The 27,691-nt window shown below is 61.4% G+C and overlaps 1 protein-coding gene across 6 annotated transcripts; it reads right to left on the reverse strand.

Annotated features, from left to right (window-relative positions):
* Positions 1–24: 24 nt before the first annotated feature.
* Positions 25–26,157, reverse strand: CAPN15 (calpain 15). Of its 6 annotated transcripts, none has more exons than XM_074323012.1 (13): positions 25,860–26,157; positions 15,780–16,059; positions 5,777–7,229; positions 4,649–4,857; positions 4,379–4,562; positions 4,064–4,287; positions 3,210–3,335; positions 2,972–3,124; positions 2,394–2,555; positions 1,990–2,222; positions 1,743–1,870; positions 1,482–1,660; positions 25–1,411 (listed from the first exon to the last, which is right to left on the reverse strand). In XM_074323012.1, the coding sequence occupies exons 2-13, from the start codon at positions 15,959–15,961 to the stop codon at positions 1,402–1,404; spliced, it is 3,243 nt and encodes a 1,080-aa protein (XP_074179113.1). In that variant the 5' UTR covers positions 15,962–16,059; positions 25,860–26,157; the 3' UTR covers positions 25–1,401. The 6 variants fall into 6 exon arrangements, with proteins under 6 accessions (XP_074179113.1, XP_074179112.1, XP_074179115.1 ...); XM_074323011.1 differs by having other exon boundaries at positions 25–1,415; XM_074323014.1 differs by lacking the exon at positions 25,860–26,157 and adding an exon at positions 7,563–7,646 and having other exon boundaries at positions 25–1,415; positions 15,780–15,917.
* Positions 26,158–27,691: the final 1,534 nt, after the last annotated feature.

Below are 27,691 nucleotides of genomic sequence, written 5' to 3' on the forward strand. Positions count from 1 at the left end.
TGACAGACAGACAAGGAGGCGTCATTACAAAACAAAACATTTCATTTGGTCCATCGGAGCCTGAGTCTGGAAACACCCATGGAGAATCACCCTACAGGGCTGGGGACCGACTGATAAAATAGTCTCTGCATCAGAAGAGCTGGCCATATGTACAGGGTTAAAAATATTCACAGCTCAGAGTAAAAGGAGGAAATATAAAGGAGGCCCAAAGGGGAGTGTAGTGCTTCCTGGTGTTTCTCCAGGTATAAAAACCCTGCAAGCCCCATGGGAAGTGCGGGGCGGTGAGCAGGGCCACTTGCTGCCTGGGGGCTACAGGGCAGCGAGGCCAGGCAGGCGGCTGGAGGCCGGCCTCGGACGTCCACAGGCAGATGCAGGACTTTGAGCAGCCATGGGGCAGGATGGCCAGGAGGCAGCCCAGCTCCCTGGGCTTGAGGCAGGGGAGGAGCGGGAAGGGGTACCCTGCGTGTGCCTGGACAAGACTGGCCAAGGATTTCTGCTGGACCCTGGTCCTCCTGGCAGAGGTCAGGTGGTACTGAGGACAAACCACCTCACCCAGTGGCAGCTCGTGCCCTGCAGCCCCCAGGGCATGGCTTCGATCCTGGAGGGGGCTCCAGGAATTGCATAGTGTTGCCGGAGGGGCAGCTGGGACCCTCCTCGTCCCTGGTCCTGAGCCCATGGTCACCAAGCACCTGCCTCCTGGGACACACTGCTGGGACTCCAGGGACCCCTGCTTGCCTCATGGGGGTGGGGGAGTGAGAAGATGGGCTCTGGGGGCAAGCTGGGGAGTGAAGGCTCCTGATCTCGTGTCCCACAGAGGGTATGGTCCCTGCTCACCCTGGGGTCCCAGCCTTGGACCCCCACAATGGATTGGTCCCTGCTTACCCTGGGGTCCCAGCCTCTGACCTGCCCAGATTTGGCCTTGTGAATGGAGCTCTTAGCTGCTTCCCACAGGCAGAAGGCCCCAGGCCCACGGTCAAGGGGCAGCCTCGCTCAGTCCTGGCAGTCTGAACCCGACCTCGAGGCACAGCCCTCTCACATTAGAAGCGGGTTCGAGGTATTCTGCTTGGCGGGTGGGAGGCCCTGGGCAGGAGGGAGGGCGGGGGGAAGGCGCAGGGGAGGCTGCGCCCCTGCCTGGGGGCTCCCTGGGTGGGGTCCTGAGATTCTGGTTCAAGCATCCTCTGTTGGGGTCTCCCTCCTAAAGTGCATGTGGGGGGGCAGGCGGGCGAGGGCAGGGTGATCACAATGGCCGGGGCCCGTGCAGGCCAGCAACCTCAGGAGTGAGCGGCGGGCTGTGGGTGCCCCTGGAGGCCGTCCAGTCGCTGAGGAAGGCCTGGGCCGCTTTGCGGTGTGCCAGGCGGTGGGTGATGGAGAAGCCCGCGTTGCCCTCCAGCTGGGACAGGATCACCAGGACCTGCCTGGGGGAGGGGGCTGGTGAGGGCCGGTGGAGGCCAGGGGGGCAGGGGGACGGGGTCGGTGCCCACCTGTGCAAGGGCGGCACACTGTCCTGGGTGCGCAGGCTGCCCCGGGTAGACACCACGTTGAAGCTGTCAGAGCAGTCGCACTGCACGTGCAGGTAGGACTTGGGGTGCCGGTTCTCCACCACCACGATAAGCCCTGCCCAGCCGTGAGTCAGGTAGTAGCACGTCATGCCCTCGCGTCCCTGGCCACAGACAGCACAGGTGTGGGTGGGGCAGGGCCTCCTCCCCGCCCAGCTCCCGCCCCCTCGCCGCCGGACCCCTCACCTCGTGGCGCTCGCCCCTGCTCTCGGTGAGGAGGATGATGGCGTCAGCAAGCGTGGTGGGCTGGGCCTCCACGGGCTCCACCATGACCAGCCTTGAGCTGTACACAGCCAGCACGTGGCCTGGCAGCTCTGCGGAGCAACGCAGGTGCCCGGATGAGGGGCTGGAGGCTGTGAGGGCTGTGAGTGAGGGGGCCCGGGGGGCGTGCGGTGGGGAGGGTCTGGGAGCGGGGTGGGTGGGGGCGCGTTACCCTGAGCAGCAGCGGGGGGACCCGGCGCAGCGGGGCTCCAGTGGTTGAAGGCACAGCACACCACAGCGTACTCGCCGGGCTCCAGCATCACGTCGCAGTTGACGAACTTCTTGACAGCGCGCTTGCTGTGGGCCAGCAGGCGGCCCAGGCTCAGACGGCCGCTGCTGCCAAAGGAGGCCCGGAACACCAGGACGCACAGATCCAGGAGGTGGCTGTCTGCAGAGTCCGCGCGCCTGCGGCCACACGCGTGGAGAGCTCACCAGCAACACCTACCACCTGGGGGCCCGGCCCTACCCACCAGCGTTCAGGTCCCACGTGGCTCCCAACTCCGACCCTGCCCACACCCGCCATCAGGCACCTAGCCTCTCCCACCCTCTGCTCCCAAGGCCCACAGCCCCACCCACCTGCTGCCCTCTTGAAAGAGGGCGAACTCCAGGGACGCTCGCTCCAGCACGGTGAGCGCTGTCACCCCCACCGGCCCGCTGGCTGAGCTGGGGAAGCAGCCCTGCACCCGCACCTCCTGCCAGTCCGAATGCACCTTGCAGATATCCACGGAGTCGAAGTACCTGGGCGGCCAGAGGACAACCCCACTGAGTGGCCCCCAACAGGAATCCGGGCACCTCCCACAGCCCCGCCCCTCCCCGCTCCCTGCCCCTGGGGCCTGGGGCCTCTTAGGACCAGTGTCCCAGAAGCCCTGGTCCTGGTTGCTGCCCATGGACGCCACCAGGGGGCTCCAGGGCCCAAGGAGGACCCAGAGAGGGCAGAGCCCTGGAGGCAGAACCCAACAACCCTCTTGCACCCCCACCTCCGCCCAGGCCCCAGGTCTGCAGGTGGACAGGCCACACTCCCCAGGAAGGGAGGCCACTGTGGGCCTGGGCATGGCGGCAGCAGAGACAGGTCAGGGAGACAAGGTAAGGGTGGCTGGGCACAGGGTGTCCGTGCGGCAGACACAGGACTCGCGCTGCCTGAGGAGTCCCAGCACCTGATGAAGTCGCTGTATTCCATCCAGAAGACGCCCTCACTGCTGCCATGTGGCATGAGCTCACCACGCAGGTGCCCCGGCCAGTGTGGCCACTCATCCGACCAGCTGCCATTCCAGGAAAAGCGGCCCCATGGGTTCCGGAGACGCAGGAGCCTGCGGAGGACAGGGCTGAGGACTACGGCGCCCACGGCAGGCACATCCACACGCGCTGGCTGCCCGTGGCTGGCGCGGCCCCTACCTGAAGCCCTGGACGTCGCGGACATCCAGGACGGAGTAGGCGTGGCGGGGGCGCAGGCCCAGGCTCTCGTAGGCAGCGTCGTCCACCTTCATGTTGCCGCCCCCACAAGAGGCGCCCATGAGGAACCTGTGCAGGCAGAGTGGCCTGGCTGACTGGGGAGGCTCGCTGACCAGGAGGCCTCGCGACTGGGGCCCCTTAGTAACCAGAGGCCTCACTCACTCGGGAGGGCTCAGTCACCAGGGGACCCGTGGTGGCCCTGGGGGTAGGGGTCCTCCCTGCCTGTGGGGGAAGTGCACATCCTGGGGACCCAAAAGAGACAGGGGACTCAGGAAGTGCTGGCCCGCCTCCTCCACCGCGGCCTAAGAGCTCCGAGGGCTTGGGCTGAGGTCAGGCAGGCCTGTGTCCTGCCAGCTCAGGGCCTCAGCTCCCCAAGGGGATGGGGCAGCAGCATCGCTCAGCTGAGAATAGGGGGTCTTGGCACCAACCAGCCATGTCTCCCAGGCCTGGGGTTCTGAACCCCTGCAGACACGCTGGCTGGCGTGTGTTGCGTATCAGAAAGCAGCCCACTCCCACCAGGGACTCCATGGGGCTTGTTCCACAGGGCTCCAGGCAGTGCTGAGGGTAATCGTGAGCCCAGGGCAGGTGTGGGCTGGTGGGACGCATGCTGCCTGTTCCCCCAGCCTGAGCAGGCGGCACCGCCAGCAGGCCGTGGGACAGGACCAGGCCTCTTGTGAACCTCAGGGCATGGGTCAGAGGGCACTTGCTTCCCCACCACGCCAGGCCCGGCCGGCCGACCGCTCGCCTCGCCTCGCCTCTCCTCCCACACCGCTGGCTGCCGCCCCCGCCCCGCTTACCCAGCCTCCTTAGAACTCAGCATTTTGGCCCAGATGAGGTCAGTGTCAACAGGCTCCTCGCGGGGGTTAGTGGAGCTGACCTGCAGCGCCAGGCTCTCACAGGGGGCGCCGGTGAGCGTGGCCAGGCCTTCGATGGCGCGCCCTGCCTGGAGGGCAAAGTAGGAGCCGTGCAACTTGGCCAGCGCCTTCTCGATGAGGGCCACCCACAGCTGCTTCCGCTGGGCCTGTGGGAAGGGGCTGGCATGAAGAGGCCCACCGAGGCCCGGACCCCCACCCCTGCCAGCCCCCCACCTGCCAGCCTGCATCCCTGGCCACCTGCGAGAAGAGGAGGAAACCGGCCTCGTCACAGGGCAGCATGTCGTCCACCAGCACTGTTGTCCACGTGCCGTCCTTGCAGAGCCGCACCTGGTAGGCGCCCTCCTCGCACAGGCTGCGAGTGACCATCACCCGCTCCACCAGGTCGGGCCGCTCGGCCAGCACTGCCAGGGCGCTCAGGAACCTGTGCGGGGCCGGGGCCCTGAGCGCTGAGCGCGACCAGACCATCCCAGCAGCACCACCCAGCCCTGGGGGGTGCCCCATACTCACCAGCAGTTTCCCAGCAGCCCCTGCAGGATGTCTGAGGGCCGGAGAGTGTGGAACACGGACCAGGAAGGGCTGTGGTCCCTGAAGACGGAGCAGTTGATCTCGTGAGGCCGCAGCCACTGCCGCACGCGCTGCTGGACACTGTCACCCGCTGGGAAGCCCACAGACTTGGGCCCAGGGGGAAAGCTGTCATCCACGAAGTTCACCTTGTTCTGCAGAGACCACAGCCACACGGACTCAGGCTGAGCCGGGCAGCCCCGGGCCCCGGAGGCACCCCGCTCTGCCTGGCAGCCCAGGACAGCACCCTGAAAGTGCCGCCTGAGCCCCAGAAGAGAGGGGGTGGGCACGTGTAGCACCGCCCTGACCCACGTGGAGGACGGCTGCGCCTCGTGTGACCCACACCACTCTGTGCGGGTGTGGAGGCCGCAGCCAACCAGGGCACGGAAGGCCGGCGATGGCTCAGTGGGAGGTGTGTGTGCCCCCGGGGGACGGCACAACCCCTAACCGGAGGCTCTAGAGCTGGTGGGCATGGGCTGCAGGGAACCTGGGCGGCTTCCCAGTCCAAACCATGACCCACCACATCAGGGGCCCCAGGAAGAGAGGTGAGGGCACCTGGCTGGAGCGGGGAAGCCAGCACACAAGACTCCGGATGGGCTGTCAGGGAGGCTGCTGGCAGTGAGGGGACAGCATGAGGGGGTGTCCCTACCCCGGGTTTCGGCAGATCCTCCACAGCTGCAGGAAGCACCAGGCCTGCCTGTTGGCATGAAGCCCCACCCGTGTGCCCACCTCCCTGTGGCTGTACATCTGTAGGAAACCACACCTGAGAGGGGTCAGGACCAGACTACGGGTTCTCGGAGAACAAAGGCAAGATCCCGGCCGTGAGGACCAGTCACACTTGGGGATGGGGGGTGATCAGTGACCCAACCCAAGCTCGGGGCCAGGCCAGTGCTCATAGCTCAGGGCACAGGGTGCTGCCCCTCCCGCTGCAGGTTCCTCCCTCCCTGACTAGTGAAGGGACAGCAGGGAAGGACAAAAGATGCAAAGGCCAGGGGCCAGAAGAAGCGCAAGCAGAGGCTGTTGGGGAGAGGAGTGCTAGCCCTGCAGTGCGGCCCACGGTCCCCGGGCACTCACCTCCCGGCAGAAGGCCACGATGTTCTCCCAGAGGGCCTTGGCCTCCCCCTCGTCCGTCTGCCGCCGCTTTTCCACGTGCATGCTCTCCCTGCGCCTCAGGGGTGCAGCGCCCCTGCGCTGGGCCACCAGGACCTGCGGCGTGTGGCAGGTGGCGCAGTGCTTGGCCCGGGGTGCGTTGAGCAGAGTGCAGGCGGGGCAGGCCCACTGGCCAGGCCGCTCAGGCGCTGCCTCCGGGAAGAGGCGGCAGGCCTTGTGGGCCGCACAGGGGCCGGGCTTGTCGGCGCTGCAGTCGGGGCAGCGGGCGAGAGCCTCGCTGTGCTCCTGGAAGCCGTGCAGCTTGGAGCAGCCGCACACAGTGCACCTGGGGGCCGTGGTGGGGTTCTTGAGCGTGCACTTGGCGCACGACCAGGTGCTGAAGTCGGGGCTGGAAGGGCTGGCGGGCGTGTAGCGCACAGAGTCGCCGGTCAAGTCGATGACATCGGAGCCCGGCGCTGTGCCACAGGCTTCGCACAGGCTTGTGGGGCCAGCTGCGGAGCAGGAGCTGCAGGGGCGCAGCCCAGGGCCACCCTCAGCCACCTCCTCCTCCAGAGCACTCAGCCGCTTGCCTGCCAGCAGCTCCGCCAAGCGGGAGGCCCCAGCTGCAGTCCGCCCAGGGCCCTGGGGAGCCCCCTTGGAGCCAGCAGGGGGCGAGGGCTGGGCGGCCTCAGGCACGGGTGGCTGCAGCTGGGGGGGAACCTCCCGGCGGCTGCGGGGCACAGGATTGTTCTGCAGGGTGGGCGAGAAGGGGCTGAAGGGCAGCATCCGGGGCAGCTCCTGGTCGGCAGCACAGGGAGGGTCAGCCTCGGCGCCTTCCCCGGGCTGGGGTGGGGTAGGTGTGACGTGGAAGCCGGCGGGGGTCACCACTTCGGGGACCACCAGAGCCTCAGGAGGGATCCTGGGCAGTGAGAGTTTTCGGGGGCCCCCACAGACAGAGCAGGAACTGGCCACGGGCGTGTTGTGCAGTGTGCAGCGGGGGCAGGCCCAGCCGCTCCCGGACTCGGCCACCCCGTCCTGCTTCTCCTCTGGCCGACCCCCAGCCGGTTCCGTGGCCACGAGTCCCTCCGTCTGCACTGGACCCGCCTCCTCCTGGCAGCTGCCCTTGGGCTCCACCAGGACGGCCGGCGGCTTGGGGAGGACCCCGTTGATGCCGGAGAGCAGGGAGGTGCCGGGCGCAGGCTCCGGGGCAAAGCCACACACCTCGCAGGCCTCCTTGCCCAGGAAGTTCCGGAATGTGCAGCGGGCGCAGGGCCATTTCTGCTCCTCAACGCTGAGCCGCAGGATCTGGTCGAGGTCAGGTTTATGCCGGGGGGCCTCGCAGATGGAGCACTGGCGCTGGCCGGCCGGGTTCAGGAAGGTGCAGCGCGTGCAGGACCACTCCCCAACCGTGGCCATGGACCCAGGCGAGTGTGTGTGGCTGCAAGGGAAGGCCAGTCAGTGCGCGCCCGCCGGACGGGCTCACGTCTCCACCTGTGCCCTTTGGGCTGGGACAGCCATCAGGCTCCCAAGGGCACCCTGGACGGGGAACGAGGACTCTGAGGAGAGGCTCCCCCAAAGCCTTGGGGGACCCCGCAGCTCTGTCCTCAGACCCTTCCTAGAAGCATGGACCTGTGGGGGCAGAAGGAGGGGGTTGAGCCACACCTTCATAGCAGCCACAGGGCCCTGGTGTGGAGGCCTTGTTTGGTCAACCCCAGAATAGAGTGTGAGTGAACTTCCTCAGCAGGGCCACGGGCGTCTACAAAATACTCACGGTGGACGTCGTGCCCAGTGGTGAGAGACTGAATGCTTCCCTCCCAGAGCAGGGACTTAGTTAGCACTGCGAGTCAACACCGTCCTGAGCGTTAGCCAGAGTAATTAGGCAGAGAGAAGAGATAAAAGGCAGCCGATTGGAAAAGAAGAACAAAACTCGCTCCATTTGCAGATGACATAATCCTACACATACCAAATCCCAGGAATCTACAGAAAACCCTACTAGGGCTAATGAATGAATTCAGCAAAGTTACAGGGCACGAGATCAACACACACAAATCAGTTGTGTTTCTGTGCTACCAATGGATGACCTGGAAGCACCACTTACAATAGCATTCAAAATACTACAATACCTAGGAATACATTTAACTGAGGAGGTAAAAGACTTGTATTCTGGAAAACTACAAAAATTGCTGAAACAAATGAAAGAAGAGCTACGTAAATGGAAAAAACATCACGTGTTCGTTGATCAGAAGACTTACCATGGTTATGACGACAGTACCCAAACCACCCGACGTGAGCTAAAGATTCAGTGAAATCCCTACCAAAATCCCCATGGCCCCTTTTTTTTTTTTTTTTGCAGGAATGCAAAAAGCTGATTCTAAAATTCACACCAAATTGCAAGGGCCCCGCAAGTAGCCAAAACAATCTTGGAAAAGAGTCAGAAAGTCAAGACAGTGTGGTATTGGCATGAGGACAGGCTATACATGTCTATATATGGTCTATACAGCCAATGAAACAATGGACAGTCCAGAAATAAACCCTCACCCATATGGTCAGATGACTTTTGACAGAGTACTAGGACCATTCAATGGGAAAAGGACAGTTTTTTTAACAAACGGTGCTGAGACAATTGAATATAAACACTAGAGAATGAAGTTGGGCCCTTACCTCACATCATATTAAAAAATTAACTGAAAATGGATCAATGTCCTAAATGTAGAAACAAAAACTATAGAACTCGTAGAAGAAGAAAACAGGTAAGTTTTTATGACCTTGGATTTGGCAATGGATTGTTTGATATGAAACCAAAAGCACAGGCAAATAAAGAAAAAAAATTGGACTTCATCAAAATGAGTAACTTCTGTGCTTCAAAGGACATTATCAAAAAAGAGAAAAGAAAACCTGCACGATGGGAGAAAATATATGCAAACCGTGTACCTGGTAAGTGTCTTGTATCCAGAATATATAAAGAACCCTTATAACTAGACAACAAAAGAAAGACAACCTGTCTTAAAAACGGGCAAAGGAGTTGAAGAAACATTTCTCCAAAGACACACAAGTGGCCAATAAGCACATGGAAAGATGCTCATCGCTAGTTATCGGGGAAATGCAAATTGAAATCGCCATGAGATACCACTTCAAACCCACAGGGATGGCAGAATCAAAACTGTAGCCAATAACAAGCATGGGCGAAATTGGGGAGGAACTAGAGCCCTCCCCCTACATTGCTGGTGGGAATGCGACATAGGACAGCTGCTTTGGAAACAGCCTGGCAGTTCCTCAGAAAGTTAAATAGTCCTACCACGTCACCCAACAATCCCCCCCTAGGTATCTACCCCAAAGAACTGAAAGCTGGTGCTCTAACAAATACACTTATGTACGTGTTCACAGCGGATCTATTCACAATAGTCAAAAGTGCAAACAATCCAAATGTCCATCGATGCATACATGAATAAGTCACAAAAAAAGAACAATAAAATTCTGACACATGCTACCACATGGATGAACCTTGAAAACATGCAAAGTGAAAGAAGCCAGGCACTAAAGACCACAAGTTCTATGATTCCATTTCTATGAAACGCCCAGGCCAGGCAAATCCAGAGGCAGAAATAAGACTGGTGGTTCCAGGGGCTGGGAGCAACTGTGTAATGGGCAGGGGGTTTTCTCCTGGTTGAGGCCAACGTTTTGGAACTAGATAGAGGTGACAGATGCACGTGGTGAAATGCACTAAACACCACTGAACTGTTCCCTTTGAAATGGTTAGTTTTAAGTTATGTGAATTTCGTCTCAAAAGAAAAGTTTGAGGGCCGGCCCAGTGGCTCAGGTGGTTGGAGCTCCACGCTCCTAGCTCCGAAGGCGGCCGGTTCGATTCCCACATGGGCCAGTGGGCTCTCAACCACAAGGTTGCCGGTTCAATTCCTCGAGTCCCGCAAGGGATGGTGGGCTCTGCCCCCTGCAACTAGCAATGGCAACTGGACCTGGAGCTGAGCTGCACCCTCCACAACTAAGACTGAAGGACAACAACTTGAAAAAAAAAGTCCTGGAAGTACACACTGTTCCCCAATAAAGTCCTGTTTCCCTTCCCCAATAAAATCTTTAAAAAAAATTGGTTTAAAAAAAAAAAAAAAGTTTGAGCACATGAAGGGAGGGCCCCAGCGGAGTCCCCCAGCCCAGCTGGCTCTCTGCTTCTGGAGTTCCCAGGGACCCCCTGAGCAGGGGTCAAACCTGACATGTGCTGAGGGCTCCAGGTATCTGACATGAGCAACCCAGCAGTGCTCCAGGCCACCCACCAGGACATTTCTGCCTAGCTGAGGACACAGGCTCACCCAGAGGCCCTTCTGACCTGAGCCCAAGCCCTCAGCCTGATCAACTCCAGGCATAACAGGCCTTGCCGGTGGGGCCACTGGTGGTGAGCCACCTGCCCCACCCCTGGGCCCAGCCTGAACTCTAGGGGCTGAGCACTGCCCACTGCCCACCCAGACCCCCACAGGCAGGCCCAGTTCTGCTTGGCAGAGGCTCACGGAAGCAGTTCCACGTCCTGAAGCAACACAAACCCTTCTCCTCTCATAGCGCACGTTAAGAGATGGTGGGGGCCATGGGCTGCCCAGCCAGGGGATAGCAGGGTGGAGGTGGTGGTGGGTGATGTCAGGAAAGGGGGCAGGGCCCCCACTACAACAGCCTGTCCCAAACTGCAAGCCACACGCAGACCTGGGAGACCCTGTGTGTAGCAGGACACTGCCCCCCAGGGATGGACGGGAGTTGGCAACACTCAGGGTGGGCTCCCCCCCCGGAGCTCCTAGCTCAGGCAGACTGGCTGTGCACTGAGGGGCAAGTGGGCTGCTGCCAGACACACCCAGGATGGGTCCCGTCTCAGGGCCATGGCAGACCTTCAGGTCCTGGTCCTGGGGGAGGGGTCGCACCAGGGGCCCGTCCCTGGAGTGGGGCCCGCAGGGAGAGCCACACACCACATGCCCGGTGTGGCCAGAAGACGTGGTACTCGGAAAGCCGCCAGGTCCGAGGCATAGCAATGGGGCGCATATGTGGAGGGCGGCACAGGACAGGCTGAAGGACTGGCCAGCAAGGTGGGAGCCAAGAAATCTACACTTGGCTCCCAGGCCCCTGCTGGTGGTGCAGAGCGGGACAGGGACCCACTGCAAAGCCTGCCCTGCAGACTGCCTGGAGCACTGGAAAGCAGCCCCCTTTGCTAGGTGGGTTCTTGGGTGCCTGGCCTGCCCACACCCTTCAAGGCTGCGCCTCTGCTCCTCGCAGGAGTGCAAAAAAGGCACTCAGGCCCATAGCAGGGCAAGTGGGATCTCCCGGATGGCTCCTCACACCCAAGGTGGGTCAGGGGTCTGGGGGAGGCTGGCTCCTCTACCTGCCTCTTAAGAGCTAACCTGGGCACAAGGGGTGTCCACACATCACAACACACAATCTCCTACACTGCTGCTCTGCTGGCAGAAAAATCAATTGTTCTTTACAAGGCACAAAGCTTGTGCTTCTAATGCTATGTTCACGCCAAAACCTTTGGTTCAGGAAGAAAAAAAGCTTGCCTCTTCAAAAAAAAACAAACAACAAACACGAAACCTCCCCTGGGCAACGCGACTGATTCCCGGGGCCCAGAGCAAACTCTGTGAAGCCGCCTTCCTGGCCCACCCGTGTGGACCGGCCCGGGGGTGAACGGGTGGGCACCCAGCACCCACGAGGGCCAGGTCAGCTTTATTCAGCCTTCGCTTCTGTGCTATGTAAAGCCTAAGAAATCCACCTGGACACCGCCGGAAACCCTCGCCCCACCATTCCCCATTAGAGGAGAAGGTCAGTCACGGTGTGTGGGGCACGCATGTGTCCCCACCCCCTCACATGTACAGATCAGGTCCTGGGCAGGCTCAGGGGATGGTCACTGCCCTGTGTACCTCACCTGGCCTGGTGTGACCCTTCACAGACCACACGCTCCTGGGAGACCTCAGGGAGAAGACTCAGGCCCCTCACTAGGAGACAAGGTGGGCCCAGGGCCCTCCTAGGACACTCCTGCCCTGGGCTCCAGGGACCTGATGGTCCCAGGTGCACTGAACAAGGAGAGTCTTACAAACGCTGGGGACTGTGTGTGTATATGTGTGTGTGAGGGGGGAGCCCAGGTCCTGTTCACCTGAGTAACCGGCCAGCTGGCCAGTCTCCGGCCTGGGCCGGCTGCATACAAGGCATGGTTTCCGCTGGTGCTGGCCATCCTGGTGGTTGAGGAAAGTCAGGAAACTTCTGTCTGGAATTCACAAAGGCTTACATGGAAACAGTGCCGAAAATTCCCCTTTAGCCCTGGGGACGCAGCGGTAGAGCCTGGTGGGCACAGCAGCCCCTCTGACGAAGGATGGTGGCGGGGGCAGGCCCCAGCTGGCATGGCACTTCCTCACAACCTCCAAGGCTGGCACCTCACAGCCCACAGCTCGGAATTATCGGGTGACGAGGGGAAACGGCTCAGAGGTGAGTGACGGGTGAGCTGGTCTGGTCTCTGAAACCCCAGGGCCACCGTCAATAGCCCCCCTGACAGGCCTCAGGGCTGGGAGGGCAGAGGGCTCAGGACACACTCAGCGAGGCCCAGGGACCTGAACTCCCTGGGGCCTCCGGAGGTGTGGCCAGACCACCAAGCAAAGCCTGGGCGTAAGACAGTCGGAAACCCAGTGAAACCAGACCCTCAATACGACAGGCTCCCAAGTGCCACGACAGCCGCTTGGCCGAATCACACATGCTCCAGGACAGAGCAACCCCATCTAGGAAAAAACTGGCTGCTCATGGAAAACGACCTGAGTTACTCCTTACACCAGAAAGGCCGTGTCACAGGGAAAAGGGAGACCACTGCTGAGAAAAACCCCTGCTCGACCCTCATTATCTGGGAGTCGCCAACACTGAGTTCTAACTCAAAAAGGGGGTTACAGAGTTGCTCTTGGGGCTCACGGTGAAGCCCCCCCAGTGCCCAAAACACACGTGTCTGCAGGGACGAGGCGGCACCGCCCCATCCTGGGAGACAGCCTTTGTCCCCCAACGAAAGCTGAGAGGCCACACACAGAGCCTGGGCCCCGAAGCTGGGCTCCGTGGCAGGTGTCCCCGAGGTCTGCGGACCTGCCTAGCTGTGGCCGCCCGACCCCGCCGTTCTGAAGCACACCGGGCGCCTCCCTTGGCGGTCACCCTCAGCCAGCCTTGGTCGTCCTCCCTGTCTGTCCCCAGGGTAGGCCCAGATCTCGTAGGTGGCCGATGCCCACATCCACACTTCTTACTGATTACGGTGACTAGCTCCTGGGCATTGCAGCTCCTGCCCCCGCCTGGCAGTGGGTTTCAGGAAACAGCCACGCCTGGCTCTCGGCTTCATCGCTGCACGGGGCACTCCCAGATGAGAAGGCAGCAAGCTGACGTACAGGCAGAGGCTGCCATGCTGCTGGCTTCTGTGCGTGTCTGTCCTGTCCCCGATGCCCCATTAGAGCTGGGGAGGGGTCTCCCACGCACGCGCCTGGCTGACCCCCGACTGTGGTGGAGTGCCACACGGTGTGTGTATACACGTGTGCCCAAGTGTCCAGGCGTGCGTGTGGGGAGGGGGTCCTGTCAGGGTCTGAGCAGGGCGGCTACAGCACGGTGGGCACCTGTCTTCCCACCCCCTGCCTTCCTGCCATCGGTCGCGCCCAGCTCCCCGACCCCCGCCGTTCTTTCTCATCTCCGGTCTGGGTGCCTGTGAGTTCCTCAAGGTCATAGCACCATTTCTTCCTGACCTGACTTTGCCCGCTGCTCCCAGTGGCAGACTAACCTCCTTGAGGTCTGGGCCCGACTCCAGTGGCCGTGGAAGGAGCTGGCTGGGTGCACCAGCCCAGGGGAGGGCTTGGCAGGAGCCAGGAGAATGAGAAAGAGCGAGCGGAGTCACCAGGCATTTGGCTTGCGGGCGTGAGTGAAGCTGCAAAGTTTAACACACGCACAGACCCCTCAGCGCGTTCGCAAGACCTCAGAGGGAGCTGCCTGGCAACCTCACAGGTCACCCGGGGGGGGGGGGGTCCCAGCCTCTCTCCCCAGCACTCAGTAATTCTCCTAGCAGTTTATCCTACGGAAATAAATAAATGGAAATAAAAAGACACGTGGAGAGATGGAAACCTGAATAGATATTCAACATCACCAACCATCAGGGAAATGCAAATCAAACCACCACCAGAGATACCACCTCACTCACACTCACCAGGTGGGCCAGAATCAAAACGCAGACGATAAGTGTTAGACAGGAGAAACTAGAGCCCTCCCCCTGCACTGCTGGTGGGGATGCAAAATGGTACAGCCGCTGTGGAAATCAGTCTGACAGTTTCTTCGAAAGTTAAACATAAACTTGCAGTAAACTTCAGAAATTTCATTCTACGTATCTACCCAAGAGAAATGAAAACATATCCCCAAACTGTACACAAATGTTCACAGCAGCACGATTCATAAACACCAAGTGGAAACAACGCAAAATGTCCAGCAACTGAGGAAGGGGTAAACAAACGTGGTGCGTCCAGACAATGGAATATTGTGCAGCCGTGACAACAATGAAGCACTGACACGTGTTGCATATGATGGGCCCTGAAAACATGCTGTGAAAGACACTGAGAAACACGTCATGTGACTGCGCGTATGTGAAATGTCTAGAAAAGGCAAATCTAGGGACAGGAAGCAGGGTGGTTGTCTGGAGATGGGGAGGGATTGCAAACAAGAAGGATGTTTTGGGGGCATGCAGACGCTGGAAAGCTGGATTGTGGTGATGGCTGCCGGACTCTAACGGATTAAAGCCAGTGAACTGTACACTTGTGAGGGGTGAAACTGATAGCAGGTTGTATCTCCATAAAGCTGGGATACAGGGATGCTCACTAACGCATCATCGATACAGTAACAAGGGGAACTGAGGAAATGCTAGTAATTCACTGTAGCTCACTTCTGCCTCTCACGGGTCCCTGCCACCATCCTGCCTCTAGCACGTCCCTCTGGACCTCAAGGCCCCAACTCCTGGCTGCTAGGATAACCCGTAAGACCTCTGCGAATCTCCCATCTGGCGGTGCTAACCCCTCCAGAACCCTCCCAGGTTCATCCTCTGCCAGGGGCTCAGGCCTAGCTCCGACACCATCCCCGGAGGCTGGTCCCACATTCCCACATGCCCAGGGGAGGGGCAGGGCGGGAGCCAGGAGAATGAGAAAGGGCGAGAGGGTCACCAGGCACTTGGCTTGAGTCAAGATCCAAAGCCGACCACACGCACACGTCCCTCAGCACGTCGCCCACCTGGCAGGGGAGTCCAGGACACGCCACTGAACCCCAGCCTGGGTGCCCTGGGAGAGCGGGGCTTCTGCTGCCCCTGCTCCACGGTCTGAGGAACCCTGAGTGGCTGCTGAGCACCGGGCACTTCCAGCAAGGCCGTGGGACAGGGGAAAGGTGGGGGCATCAGTGCCGGGTGCGATGTTGAAGCCCCACCCACCCTCACACCAGCCATCCCAGCACCCGAGGGGAGGCTCTCCAAGTGACCCAACGGGCAGCCTGAGCGACCTGGCACGTGCAGGTGTGCCCCTGCAGGCAGCCATGTCAGAGGAGGGGTGCCACACACAGAAGGGAGGCCCCAGCAGTGTCCCGGGAATCCTGTAGGAAGCCAGCCAGCATTCTCAGCGCATGCCAATGCCACCCGGGCCTGGGGCTGGCAGGCTCCCCACCGTCTGGCACAAAGCTCTGGAAGCAGCTTCACCACGAGCCCCCGACTGAGCACTCTAGGCCTGGAGGCAGGCCCCCCATCGCACCCCAACTGCCTCCGACTAGCAGGTCGGGCCACAGTGCAGCTGGGGGCGGAGAGCCAGCCTTCGGGACCTTCTCTGCCAAGCAAGGAGCCTCTCAGGTCGTGTGCCACTGGGGGAAAGCGGTGCCTAGAGGACCCTAAGAAGTAGGGACCCACTTTTCTGCAAGCCCCTGTGCCCTGACAGCAGCTCTCCCACCCACAGAGGCCCCCCATCTTCCTTACCTTCGGGCCCGGGGGCGTAGGGGCTGGTGCTGCCGGGTGACCAGGGCACCGCCCCAGACAGACCCCCCGGGGCCACTCCTACACCAGCCGGCAGCTGCCGGGGGGCCCGGGTAGGGCGGCCCCCCGGGGAAGCCGTGGTCCGACTCGGTCTCGGCGGCCAGCGAGGAGGCGGAGCTCCCCATGGCCCCCTTGACGGCGGCCGCGCTGAGAGCCGGGCCTGGTCACACGCGGCCGGAGCATGGAGGGAGGTGGGTACCCAACAGGACGCAGGGCGGCCGGGCTGGTCAAAGTCACACAACGAAAATAAACACAGAGAGAATAGAGAGAAAGAGAAGAAACAGCATGATTCACAGGAACAAAGCCCAGGGAGTGCTGGGAGGGCTTCCCAGCACGAGTGGCCTTGAAGCAGGAAGGGGACAGCCAGTAGCGGGGACCGGGGGCCTGTGCCTGACCCCCAGCAGGCATCCTGCAGCGCCCACTTCAGGGGCCTGTGCAGCAGAGGTCCCCACAAGGCCAAAGGCCAGCCGTTGACAGAGCAGCACCCCGAGCACAAGGCACCCCCTACCCCTCCTGCCCCACAACCAGGGCCTCCTTCTCTGCTCCTGAAACCCATCAGCTGCCCACAGGGGACAGATGGTGATGTCACCAGCTGCTGGTCTCCAGAGGGTTTAACCCTCACAGAGAAGAGAAATGAAACGATGTTGCTTTGCTGTAGAATGAAGGATCAGAGGCTACTTAACCAAAGGAAAAGGGGAAACAAAGGCAGTGACAGTGGAGCTGGGGCGGCCCTGCAGGACAGTCTCCGGGAGGGCACTGGGTGCTACTGCGCAGCCAGGACTCAGCCAGCGCCACGTCACCCACATGCCCTCCTGAACCCTTCACGAGGAAGAACCCTCCCCCAACCCAGAGAAACTCCAGGGGCCCAGAGGGAGATGTGACCTGGGAGGGACCTAGGAGGCTGGCCAGGCCTCAGAGGGGGACCTTCTGCACTCCAGGGGAGGCCTGTGACCCCCACTGGCCGAGGGCAGGAACGAAACACCCACCCAGAGACGGAGGCGGCGAGTCTCGTTTCAAATGAGTGAAGTCCCAGTCAGATTAGGGAAGACGCCCGCACGTCCTCTCCTCATCAGCCTGGCCAGGCTCTGGGCCACGGGGGGCATTTGCTTGGCTTTCTGGCTGGGCAAGTGACCAGTAGCATGGCCCCACCCCCGGGCTCACTGTCACCACTGACACCCTTCTCCCAAGGAAGTCCCTGGGTAATGCGCCAGGGGCTTGAGTAGAACTGGGGAAGCGTCCTTGCCAGGCAGGCGGCCGGGGGGGGGGGGCTGTGCAGGGCTCCCCACACCCAAGAGACCAGCAACATACACAGCGCTGGAGGCTGGCCCAGGGCAAGCACCACGGGACATGGGACGGGAGATGGTGGTGAACCCTGCCCCCCGAGAGCTTTGGTTAGATGGCTGAATCCGCCTGCAGCAATGACATGCTCTGGGACGCCTTTTGTCCGGGGGACGGGCCGTGGGGGGGACAGCACAGCACCAGCCCTGACTGGTCTGGTGGCCCCAAGTCACTTGCTGCTCAGACCTCTGCCACAAAGCATGACCAGAGCTGAGCTGTGGGGTAGAGACGCCGTGGCCTGCAAAGCTGACACTGTCCCCACTTGGCCCCTGACGGAATGCCTGCTGGTTCTGGCCTCCAGGGACAGTCCAGTAGGGGCCTCACGCGGGCCACAGGGGCCATTTCCAAACCTCCATCAGCCACACAAGAGACGTACGATAGACAGGTTACAAGAATCTCAATAATGTACCTCCCATTACCTCCACACCCCCAAAATGCCACCGTGTCCCTGAGACCGGGTAAAACCGTGTAGGAGCTGTGACACCATCCTGGGCAAGGTCTTGGACTTGACTGTGGTTCACGCTCAGCTCCGCTGGCTGAGCTATACTCAGGGGTCAGCAGCCACACGGGGCGGGGACTGCGCTGCGCTCGGGGGTCAGCAGCCACACAGGTGGGGACTGCGCTGCACTCAGGGGTCAGCAGCCACACAGGTGGGGACTGCGCTGCACTCAGGGGTCAGCAGCCACACGGGCCGGGGACTGCGCTGCGCTCGGGGGTCAGCAGCCACACAGGTGGGGACTGCGCTACGCTCGGGGGTCAGCAGCCACACGGGCCGGGGACTGTGCTGCGCTCGGGGGTCAGCAGCCACACGGGCCGGGGACTGTGCTGCGCTCGGGGGTCTGCAGCCACACGGGCGGGGACTGCGCTACTCCAGGAGGGCCTCAGCACAGGCAGCTGCGGGTGCAGAGCACAGAGCACGCCCACCAGTGGTCAGTGCCAAGCAACATGGGGCACTCAGACATCTACCTCTGCCATGATTACGAATCAGATGCCAGAACAAGCAGAACGGCCCCCAAACTCCTGAACCCCACTCTATACACGGGCCCCTCCTGGGAAAAGGGCCCAGGTGTTTCACAATCAAATCCTTGAACAGGTAAATGGCAGGGAGGGAAGGAGTGGGTGAGGACAGGTGAGGGCTTGGGTTGGAGCCATGCCCAGTGGAGACACCCATGGGGCAGAACTGCCCACGACTGGGTCCAGGGCTGGTCTGTCCCCAATGAAGAGCTTTGCTTGTATCCACGGGGAGAGCTGAGGACAGGGCAGCGAGGGGAAGCCTGGCCTGAGAACCCCAAACCAGGGGTGGGCGTTGGGTACAGTGCCATCTGCAGCCAGCTCAGGGCGGCACCTGGCCACGCCCCAGGTGACGCCACCATGTTCATCTGATAAAGGCAGAGGCAGAGAAAGACAGCCCCACGCAATGAGGACACAGCCCTGGGTGGGCTGATGTGCTGCCCGAAGCACAAGCTCCCACGAGGACCCACCTGTTCTTCACCGATGCCCTTGACAGACCCTCGGCCACAGGGCAGTGAGGGCTCAGGTCTGTCACAGACAACGTGAGGTGTGTGTGGGCCCCCCTACCCTGCACGCTGGCAGTGCATGGGGCACCTGAGTGGGGCCAGCCCCCGACACGCCTTCAGGAAACTCTGACCCAACAGACCCCATCTGGGGAGGGTGGGAGGCCCATCGAGGGGGCTGCTACATAGTAGTGGCCAGGTCTTTCCTGGGGGCTCAAAGGGAAGGGACAGAGATGAGAGGTGGCCTGGAAGAGTAGAAGGTCCTCCGAGAGCAGCCGGCTCCAGAAGGGCTTCTCTGGAGATTTCCGAGGATGACAGCGCCCCAACACCCCCACACTCTACCTTGGTCTGCTGGGGTGGGCATGACCCTCTAGGAGTGAGACCCCATGAAAGAGCACCCGGGTTGGGTAAGGTACTCAGCCAGGCAACCAAGCAAAGCATGGACTGCTGCCCCGAGCTAACCCGAGGGTCCCACCTGCATGTGGGGACATGTGGGAAGTTCTGCCGGGGATGGCGGGTCAATCCATGGCGCGCGTCCTGGCTCCACACCAGGATAACCAACCGGGAAGGGGAGCTTTTACAAATACACGCCCTGTCCTCTGAGACAGAACCCCAGGGGAGGGCCTCCCGCAAGGCAGAGTGGACTCTGCTCCCAGGTGACAAGCCTTGTGCGGCCCTCGTCTCCTATAGGGCCTGCTCCTCTTCTCACCTCGGGGGAAGAGCGTGGAGACCATCTGCCAGCCCTAGGTCCGTTCATTCATGCCTTCGTGCATCGTTTATTCATTCAGCAAACGCCCATCAGGGCCCTGCTGTGTCCCAGGCCCTGTCTTAGGCACTGGCTATGGCAACGTGCAGCGACCCTGCCTGCAGGGGGCTCCCTTTTCGGCTGCGGTGTCTTAAGAAGGGCATGGCACAGAGAATGCGTCTCCAGGCAGAAGGCAGAGCGCAGATGAGGGCAGAACCGGCCTCCTGGACTGTGCGACGAGGCAGGCAGCACAGGATGAGCGGCTGTCCCACAGCCCCCGCTGGTTCCTCGTGCCCTCACCCAGGAAGCGCTGCCCTAGATTTAAATGGGGCAGTGGCCTGGAGCCGCCCTCAGAAGCACACAGGTGGCGCTGCTGCCGCCCCCAGAAGACAAGGTGCTAATCCACGGGGCTCCCCACCAGCCCCGGCGTGAGGCGTGTGCCCAGCATGGCACTGAGAGGACAGCAGGGGACCAGCCACCCACCAGGGATGAGCGCTTGAAGGGCCAGACGAGGATGAGCCTTTCCACAAGACCCCCACTTGGGGTGCGCCTGTCTGTCACGGCAGGCTGGACCCCCATGGTGACACCCACCAGCCCTCACGGCGGCTCACCTGCTCTCCCACTGCCCGCGGGCGCTGAGGGTGGGTGCAGAGACCTCAGCATGTGTGAGGCAGGAAGGGGCGCTCCCACCAGGTGAGTTTACCTGGCCCGGGCCTGGGGGTGAGCAGATCCTTGCCGGAGCCAGAAGCCGGCAGCCATGGAGGCTGCAACCCAGGCCCAGCAGGGAGAAAGCAGGTGCTCATGTTCCGCAGACCCAGCTCAAACTCCGGGGGCTCCTGAGTCCGTGCCCCCACGTTAGCCATTAGGGCACAAGTCCCATTAAAGCTAATCAAGACCCAGCACCCCATCCTGTAAAAATGGTCCTTCACCACCTGCAGCTACCCTGACAGGCCACCTGAAATCAGCCCAGGATGGGGACTCAGGAGAGGGACAGGGGGTGTCCCACTGAGGGGACACCAAGCTTTTCTGGAGCACTGATCCCTGTGCCTGGGACCCCCACAGCCGCCCACCGTACCCCAGAATTACACCCACCAAATGGGAAGCTGAGCCTGTTGGTTGGTCCCCCACGGCCTGAGAAGGGCTGCCAACTGGGTGGAAAGGTGAGGATGGAAGCTCCTGCCTGAGTGAGAAAGGCCCGTCCACCAGAAACAAGAACCAGGCTGGGACCCCAGCCCGGGAAAGGCCCACCCCAGGCAGGGCCGGGCTTTCACCTCCCCGCCCCAGGACCGGCACGGCAGCCTTCTCCTGCAGCCACCCCTCCCTCGAGGGCTCAGCCGCTCACCCACACCAGCAGCTCACTGGGTGCCCCTTGAGGTGGGAGGACAGCAGGGCACAGAGTTATGGGTTATAGGGGACACAGGAGTCCCATCTGGGGGGAACACCCAAGGGACAGTGGGCAGGGCCTAATGCTCCCCAGAATGACAGGGTCCCAGCCCCAAGCCTCAGATACACAGGGGTCTGCAAGGCCATGGGAACCAGACTTTGTCAGGGGAGCGGGTCTCAGGGGGGTTCTGTGAATCAAGAGTTCTAAGGAGAGGCTCAGGAACCCCTGCAGAGAGGGTGCCCACGTCACACTCCAGCCCCACTGCTCCCCAACAAACCCACAGCGCTTGGGAAGGGACTTGCCCCCACCGTGGAGAAGCTTAGCTTCCCCCGTCATCACAACTGGGTCAACGACAGAGCGGTTTTGCCAACAGCACATCCACCCAGAGGACACGCCCCCTCTCCTGGAAGGTTCTGGACTCTGGCCCTGGAATAGCAGATCCAGCTTATTACCTTGGGGCAGAGTCCACTGGAGAGCGGTGGGTCCAGGCTCGGTGGCTCTAGTGCTGGGCTCTGCCCCACCCCTGGGTCAGGGCCACACGGGGGCCTCTCACCTCTGCAGGTGTGGGCTTGGACAAGGAAAGGCCCTCGGCTTCCGAGAACACACCCATGGGAGGTGGCCTGGGGACTACATCCCTTTAGAACCCGCACCTGTCCGTCACCCAGGAGGCTGGAGGCCCCAGGGGAGCAGCATGGCTCAGCGGGCTTCTCCCTGCCTGGTCCAAGCCCGTGACTAACCCTCGGCCAGTCAGGGGGGGCAGGTGGGGCTGTTCAAGATCTGGAGTCGTGGGCAGGGCCTCCCTTAGCCTGGCTCTGCCCACCAGGGAATTCCAGGAAAAGGTGTCTAGGTAGGACAGGGCCCTGGGCAAACAGCCATCAAGATTCACGGGGACCCAGGCAGGTCCTGGCAACCCCGGCCCGTCCAACCTCCAACCACTGCTGCGGGCTGGGCGACTCTGCATACACGTCCCCTCCTGCCTGTCCTCGGCGCGGGGCAAGGGTCTGCCTGAGGTGGTGGACGGCTCCGAAGACATGAGGACACACAGTGACCCCACTCCCCACTGCAGCCGCCCCCACTTGCTCTCCATTGCCCCACCCCACCCACAGGGCCTGCACCCGCAAGACTTGCGACAAGGTTTGGCTGAAAATTACTATATATAAATGGCCCCTTTGAAGCCAGGTCCAGTAATAAAAGCGGTGGTCCCCGGTCGTGTAACTCCCACTCAGCAAACTTGGGAAGAAACACATGTGTCCCAAACCCCTGGCCACCTGACTAGGAGCTGCTGCCCGAACACACTACAAGGGGGTGGCTGTTCCTGGCGGTTCTGGGCTTCTCTGTACGCCACGGGCTCTGGCCCTGGACAGTTCTCGCCGCTGGCTCTAGGGCAGAAGGCAGGGCTCGTCGCTGCAGATCCCCGGCTGTGTTTCCTGAGCCCACGCAGGGCACCTCTGAGGTACCTGCTGACCCTGGGCGCGGTGGATAACCGGCAGCTGCCGGCTGGATTCCCTCTGCTTTCTGAGGCACCTGCTTTCTGGGGTGGGAGGAGGAAACGGGCATGGAGACTGGGGGCCGAGCACACAGGGTCCTGGGGCTGCTTCCAAGGAGGGGAACGGGGTCACTGTCCTTTTGTGTCCCTCGAGCTGAACACCACCCCAGCTGTACATCATGAAAAAGGAAACTGTTTCCCACATGTACTATCAGGGAAACAGGGACACTTGGATTTTCAGTTTCTAGTTCACAAGTTCAATACTGGCTAAGCCGAACACTGTTTTTGACAGGAAAAGAGAAGGTACGATACGAGCGCTCTCGGTTTTTGGCACTAACACGTTTCTGTTTGCCAAGTGGCGGCAGCAGCAGCCCTGGCCCGGGCAGCTCTGCTGGCAGCAGGGCAGGCTTCATGGGACATGGGGCACTCGAGCCTTCAGCTCACCTCACAGGGAGGCAGATGGGGAGCCAGGGGGGAGGGGGGTTCTGCAGCCACCACCTCTGGAATGGCAGGGGCTCCAGGACATGCTTTCTTGTGACACGGCAGGAGGATGGCATCAGGCAGACGCAGAAGGTCCTGGAGACTCAGTCTGCCTGCATGAGTTTAATTCCAAAGGGCAACTTTTCTGAGAAGGGGGGGGGGGGTGGAGCTCAAGGAGAAAGTCCCTCTGCTTCAGGTTTGGGCTGTGACAAAGCAGGAGCAGCACCAAGTCACAATGACGGCCTTCCTCGGGGCGCAGACTCACATGACACTTCCAGACAGCAGGTATCGACCTGCTTCCCTCCAGATATCTTACAGCACCGTCCAGGCACATCCCCTCGCCCAGCCACCAGGGAGCTGGGGACACAGCCCTGGAAGGTCCCCCTGGACCTCAGAAAAGCCAGAGAGCAGGGTACAGAGCAGCTGCTGGAGTGTGATGGCGTCTGCAGGACAGGAGGGCGCAAGTCGACACACGTGTGTGCTCTACTCTGTCTCCTGCGAACACAACCAGCTGCCCCGGGACCAGTCCTTGCAGAGGAACGGCATGTCACTCACTTCCCGGGTGGCTCCACATGGCTCCTCCTGGGGCCCCTGTGCTGGACTAGGCCACCTCTGACCTCCCAGTCCCCAGCTCCCCAAACCCGTGCGGCAGGCCCTGTCCTGGTGGCACCAACGCAGCGCTATGCAGAAGCCCTGCTCAGACATGTCCCTGGGCCTCTGCCATGACCTGCAGAGTGACAGGGTGTGGCGGAGCAGGTCCCCAAGCCCAAGAAGTCCACGGCTTCCTTCCAGCTCATTCAAAGAGGGTGGAGGCCAGCAAGTTTACTCCTCATCCCCAAAGAGGCCTTGGGGTGCCATTCGGACTTCAGAGCCGGGTGACCGGAGCTGCCTGCCAGCAAGCAGCTAACAAAGAATACTCAGTGACCACCTACTGTGTGTGGATGGGATGGTCCTGGGCACCGAGGGTCAGCGTGTGCACGGGGAGCCAGGGACGTCAGAGCTCAGTGAGACTTCCCAGGCATTCTTGCCAGAGCGGGAAAAGGGGGAAGGGGAGAAGCTGTGCCCATGCCGAGGGGTTTAGCATAAGAGATTTGGCGAGAGGCAAGACCATCTAAGACTTTCCCATGGTGCCAGGTGCCAAACAATGTGGCACAGAGCAGAACCAGAGGGAAGGGTGGCAAGGAGGTGCCAGGCAATCCAGGTACCAGAGGGAAGCAGAGGAGAAACTGGTGAGCCCAGAGCCCCCTTGGCACCCTGGGGGTCTGGACCCAGACTTTTAATGTCAGATGAAGAACCCACCAAACCCACCCCACTGGCCCATTTAATTATGCCATTTGCCTTTCCAGGACCCTTCCACACCTGGGGTGGTGAGTGGCGCACAGGACGAGACCAGACTACTCTGCCCCAAAAGGCCATGATTGTGGGTAGTTGTCCCCTCAGGCTCTTCACCAGTCCATGAATGACACTGGGTTTGGGGGCATGTTTAGGACTGTTCCTCAGTAAGATGGAACTTACTAGAGTGGTGCCCGTGAGACAGGGGCTGGCAGAGCTTGCTGCCGGGCCTGAGGACCAAGGAGCTTCAGCAAATGTTACCACTGTCAAGCCGGCCGAGCCTGGCCTCTCTGGTGAAGGGCAAAGGGACTCAGAGTTGCCCACAAGGTGGGGCAGAGGCTCCTGTGCAGACACAGGATTTAGAGGGTTCAGCCACTTCCTGTTCTCAGAGCCCAGGTCTGGGGGGCTCAGAGCAGACACAAGACCGTAGGTCCCCGCCTAACGCCATACGCCTCGGGCCGAACAGGGCTTAAACCTGACTCTCCGCCGTGGGCCTAACTGCTCAAGAAGAGCAGCTCCAGAGATTTTCAGATGCAGAAGGGAAGGGGGAGAACAGGAGTGCTCCTCCTGGAAGCAAAACAACTTGACAGGAAGTCAAGATGCGCCCACCCCCAAGGCCAGGCTGCGCTGACTTCCTGCAAGACCCTGATTTCCTGCGAGACCCCACTTCCTACACGTCTACCAGCCACCGGGACTCAGCGCAGCGCTCCAGGCTCCTCAGGCTCCCCTGTCTGTCTGGGGCTCTTTCTACAAGTTGGGCCAGGAAACACTCTCTCTCTCTCTATCTTCCCATTTGAAAAAAAATCACTCAAAAGTGAAAGGATGGAATTACCCCACCACCTCCCCCAGCCCAGCCTCTGGAAGCTGAAGATAATCACTCTCCTCACCCAACTCACTCACCTGGGCAGAGGGGTGAGCCCAAGGATCCCCAAAGGAGGGGCTCTTAGGAGGAGCACAGCCGGGTCTCAACACCAAGCTGGGCCCGTTTTCCCCACAGGATGACACTGCTTGGAATTGCAGGCCCCTAGACTCCCAGGCCTGGTCCCACAGGGATCCTGTTGCTTGCAGTCTGGTCACACACTCCTGTGCATTCAGGAGTCCCTGAGAGCCACCCAACCATGGCGACTTGATGACACAGGAAAGGTGCACAGGTCAGGGCCAAAAGGGCCCCTTCTGTGGCCAACAGGAAGATCCAGGTCCGCCCAGCAGCCTGGCAAACATTCTCAGGGGCCACCCTCTGTAACTTCCCTGTGTCGCTCCAGCACCAGCTCAGAGGGGAACGGAGAAGAGGAAGTGCAGGGCAGCCAGGGGACACACAGGGACTCCCTGTGATCCCCCATTCCATGGGGCCGCCCCCAGGCAGTGCCCAGCGTCCTTCGGTGGGGAGGGCTGCGGGCACCACCGTGCACATCCCCTAATGCAGCCAGAAGCAGGACGCTGCCTGGTTCTGATAAGGGCACTCAAGGGCAGGCAGGGGCCGAGGCCGCGTCCTGGGTTCGCAGCACCCTCGGGTTGGTCTCCTAGGGACCCAGATGACCCACGTCCCCGCCTGCTCCCCTCTCTGAGCAGCGCCCCCAGCCCGGCCCGGGCTCTGGGCAATGCCCAGGTGGCGCCGGTGGAGCAGCAGGCTGACCCTGGCTAAGAGGCCGGCAGCCCTGGCGCTGAGAGGAGCTGCCCACCAGGCCTGGTCTCCGGTGAGGGTCCAGGCCGCGCCCCCGGCCCCGGTCCGCCTGGCGGGACTCACCTCGCAACCCGGCGGTGCCTCCTCAGTCCCTGCGGCCTGGGTGGCGCGGCCCCCGGCCCTCTCGCCCCTGCCGGCCGACCCACAACTTCTGCCAACCACCGCGCTGCCCCGCTGGCCTTCGGCGCTGAGTGGCGAAGCCACCAAACGACCAGACCCGGCTGTACCCGGTCCGCGTCCGGCGCCCGCCCTACGCCGCCTCCGTAGCGTAGCGCCCGGCGGGGGCCCCGCGGCTACGGCGCGCCCGGGGCGCACGCGGCGCTGTGAATCGCGCGCCCGGACTACCGCTCCCACAGAGCCGCGCGGCACCGCCAGGACGGAAGCTTCGGGCAGTGCCCGACGCGTGAGGCAATCCGGGAGTTGTAGTTCTCGGGATGTCGCCAACAGCAGCCCCGACTGGCGTCCTCCAGGGGCCCACTGACTTTCTAGGTAGTCCCACCCGCCAGTGCCACTGGGGACTGCCGAACCCCGGGCCCCGGGCGGCACTGCGTGCTGGGCTTGGCGCGAAGTGGCGAGGGGAGGAACCGGGGACAGGATTGGGACTACAACTCCCAGGATGCCCTGCGCTGAAGGAAGAGGCGGGGCCTCCGTTCACGCCCCAGTCTAGGTGCTTCCGGCTGCGCCTGCGGGCCGCGGTGCGGGTTTTCTGGCGGTGGAGCGGGTACCTGTACGACCACTCGACTCTGCCTTGGCCCCTATATGTCCAGGGGCTCGCAGAACTCCTTAGCTTCCTCCAGGGCCTCCTCAGTCCCTACCCCACCCTTCTTAGCTGCCTCAACCGTCTCTGCAACTTGTCCACATCCTCGGTTTCCCTCAAGGGCTTCACGGTCAAAAAGCTCCAGTTTTGGTGGCACCGACCTGGGTCTGAGACACGGCCTTGGTACTTACAGTGCGACCAGGGCACATTATTTCTCTAAGCCTCAGTTTCTTCCTCGGTAAAAGAGGGAAACTAGTATCTAATTGGGCCATTGGGAGGACGGAATGAGATGCCACCACAAAAAACGCCCAGCCCCGTACCTTGCAAGAAGGAAACCTGGAAATGTGGGCGGCCGGTGTTTCTCCCCAGGGACGTCTGAACAGAACCCGCCCCACTGCACAAAAGAGCCTCCGCAGGCACAGTCTCTCCCTTTAAGTTTCCTTTCTGCAGCCCTGGAGCCAGCAGGACATGCAAGATAACGTGTCAGCGGTTTATCAGACGCCACCGAAGCACCGAGAGGCTGCAGAGGGAAGTGGAGATGTTGAGGGCAGAGCGCCAAGGACTCTGGTACTTAGGGACACGTAAGGCGCCCGAGAAGGCACTGGCCATGCAGAAGGAGACAGAAAAAAGCAAGGCACATCAGCTAAGGCAGGGAGGTTGTTGGTTGTGGTCCAGTTCTGCCTCGAGGTCGAGTGGAGTTTGACAAAATGCCAGGCTGGGTGATGTTTGCTCCAGTGCCCATAAAGTCATGGGCAAGGCTTCATGCTCCTGGGAGGACATTCAAGCCCCATGACAACCTGTCTTACTCTCCAGATGCTGGAGCAGGGACACCCGTGTGTCAGTGTAGGGGCTTGGGCTTCAGCCACAGCCGAGATACAGCCGCTTCCTGCGTGCTCCGAAGTGACAAGCTGCCTGCAGGGTACAGGGTTGTAGAGTGAGCCCACCCCCAGCTTCCTCTCCTGCGTGAAGGTGACAAGGAGACTTCTGACCCTGTGTGGCTGTGGAATCCCATGAGAGGCCTAAGTCAAGGGCTGACTCCCAGCCGGGGCTCAGTGACCACAGGTACTTTTCCCTCCCCAGCCCCTTTCCCTGGGCACTGCCTGGGGTGGTTGTGTCAGGATTGGTTGTCCACAGCCCT

Source organism: Rhinolophus sinicus, linkage group LG18, assembly GCF_036562045.2.
Source record: "Rhinolophus sinicus isolate RSC01 linkage group LG18, ASM3656204v1, whole genome shotgun sequence".
Lineage (NCBI taxonomy): Eukaryota > Metazoa > Chordata > Mammalia > Chiroptera > Rhinolophidae > Rhinolophus > Rhinolophus sinicus.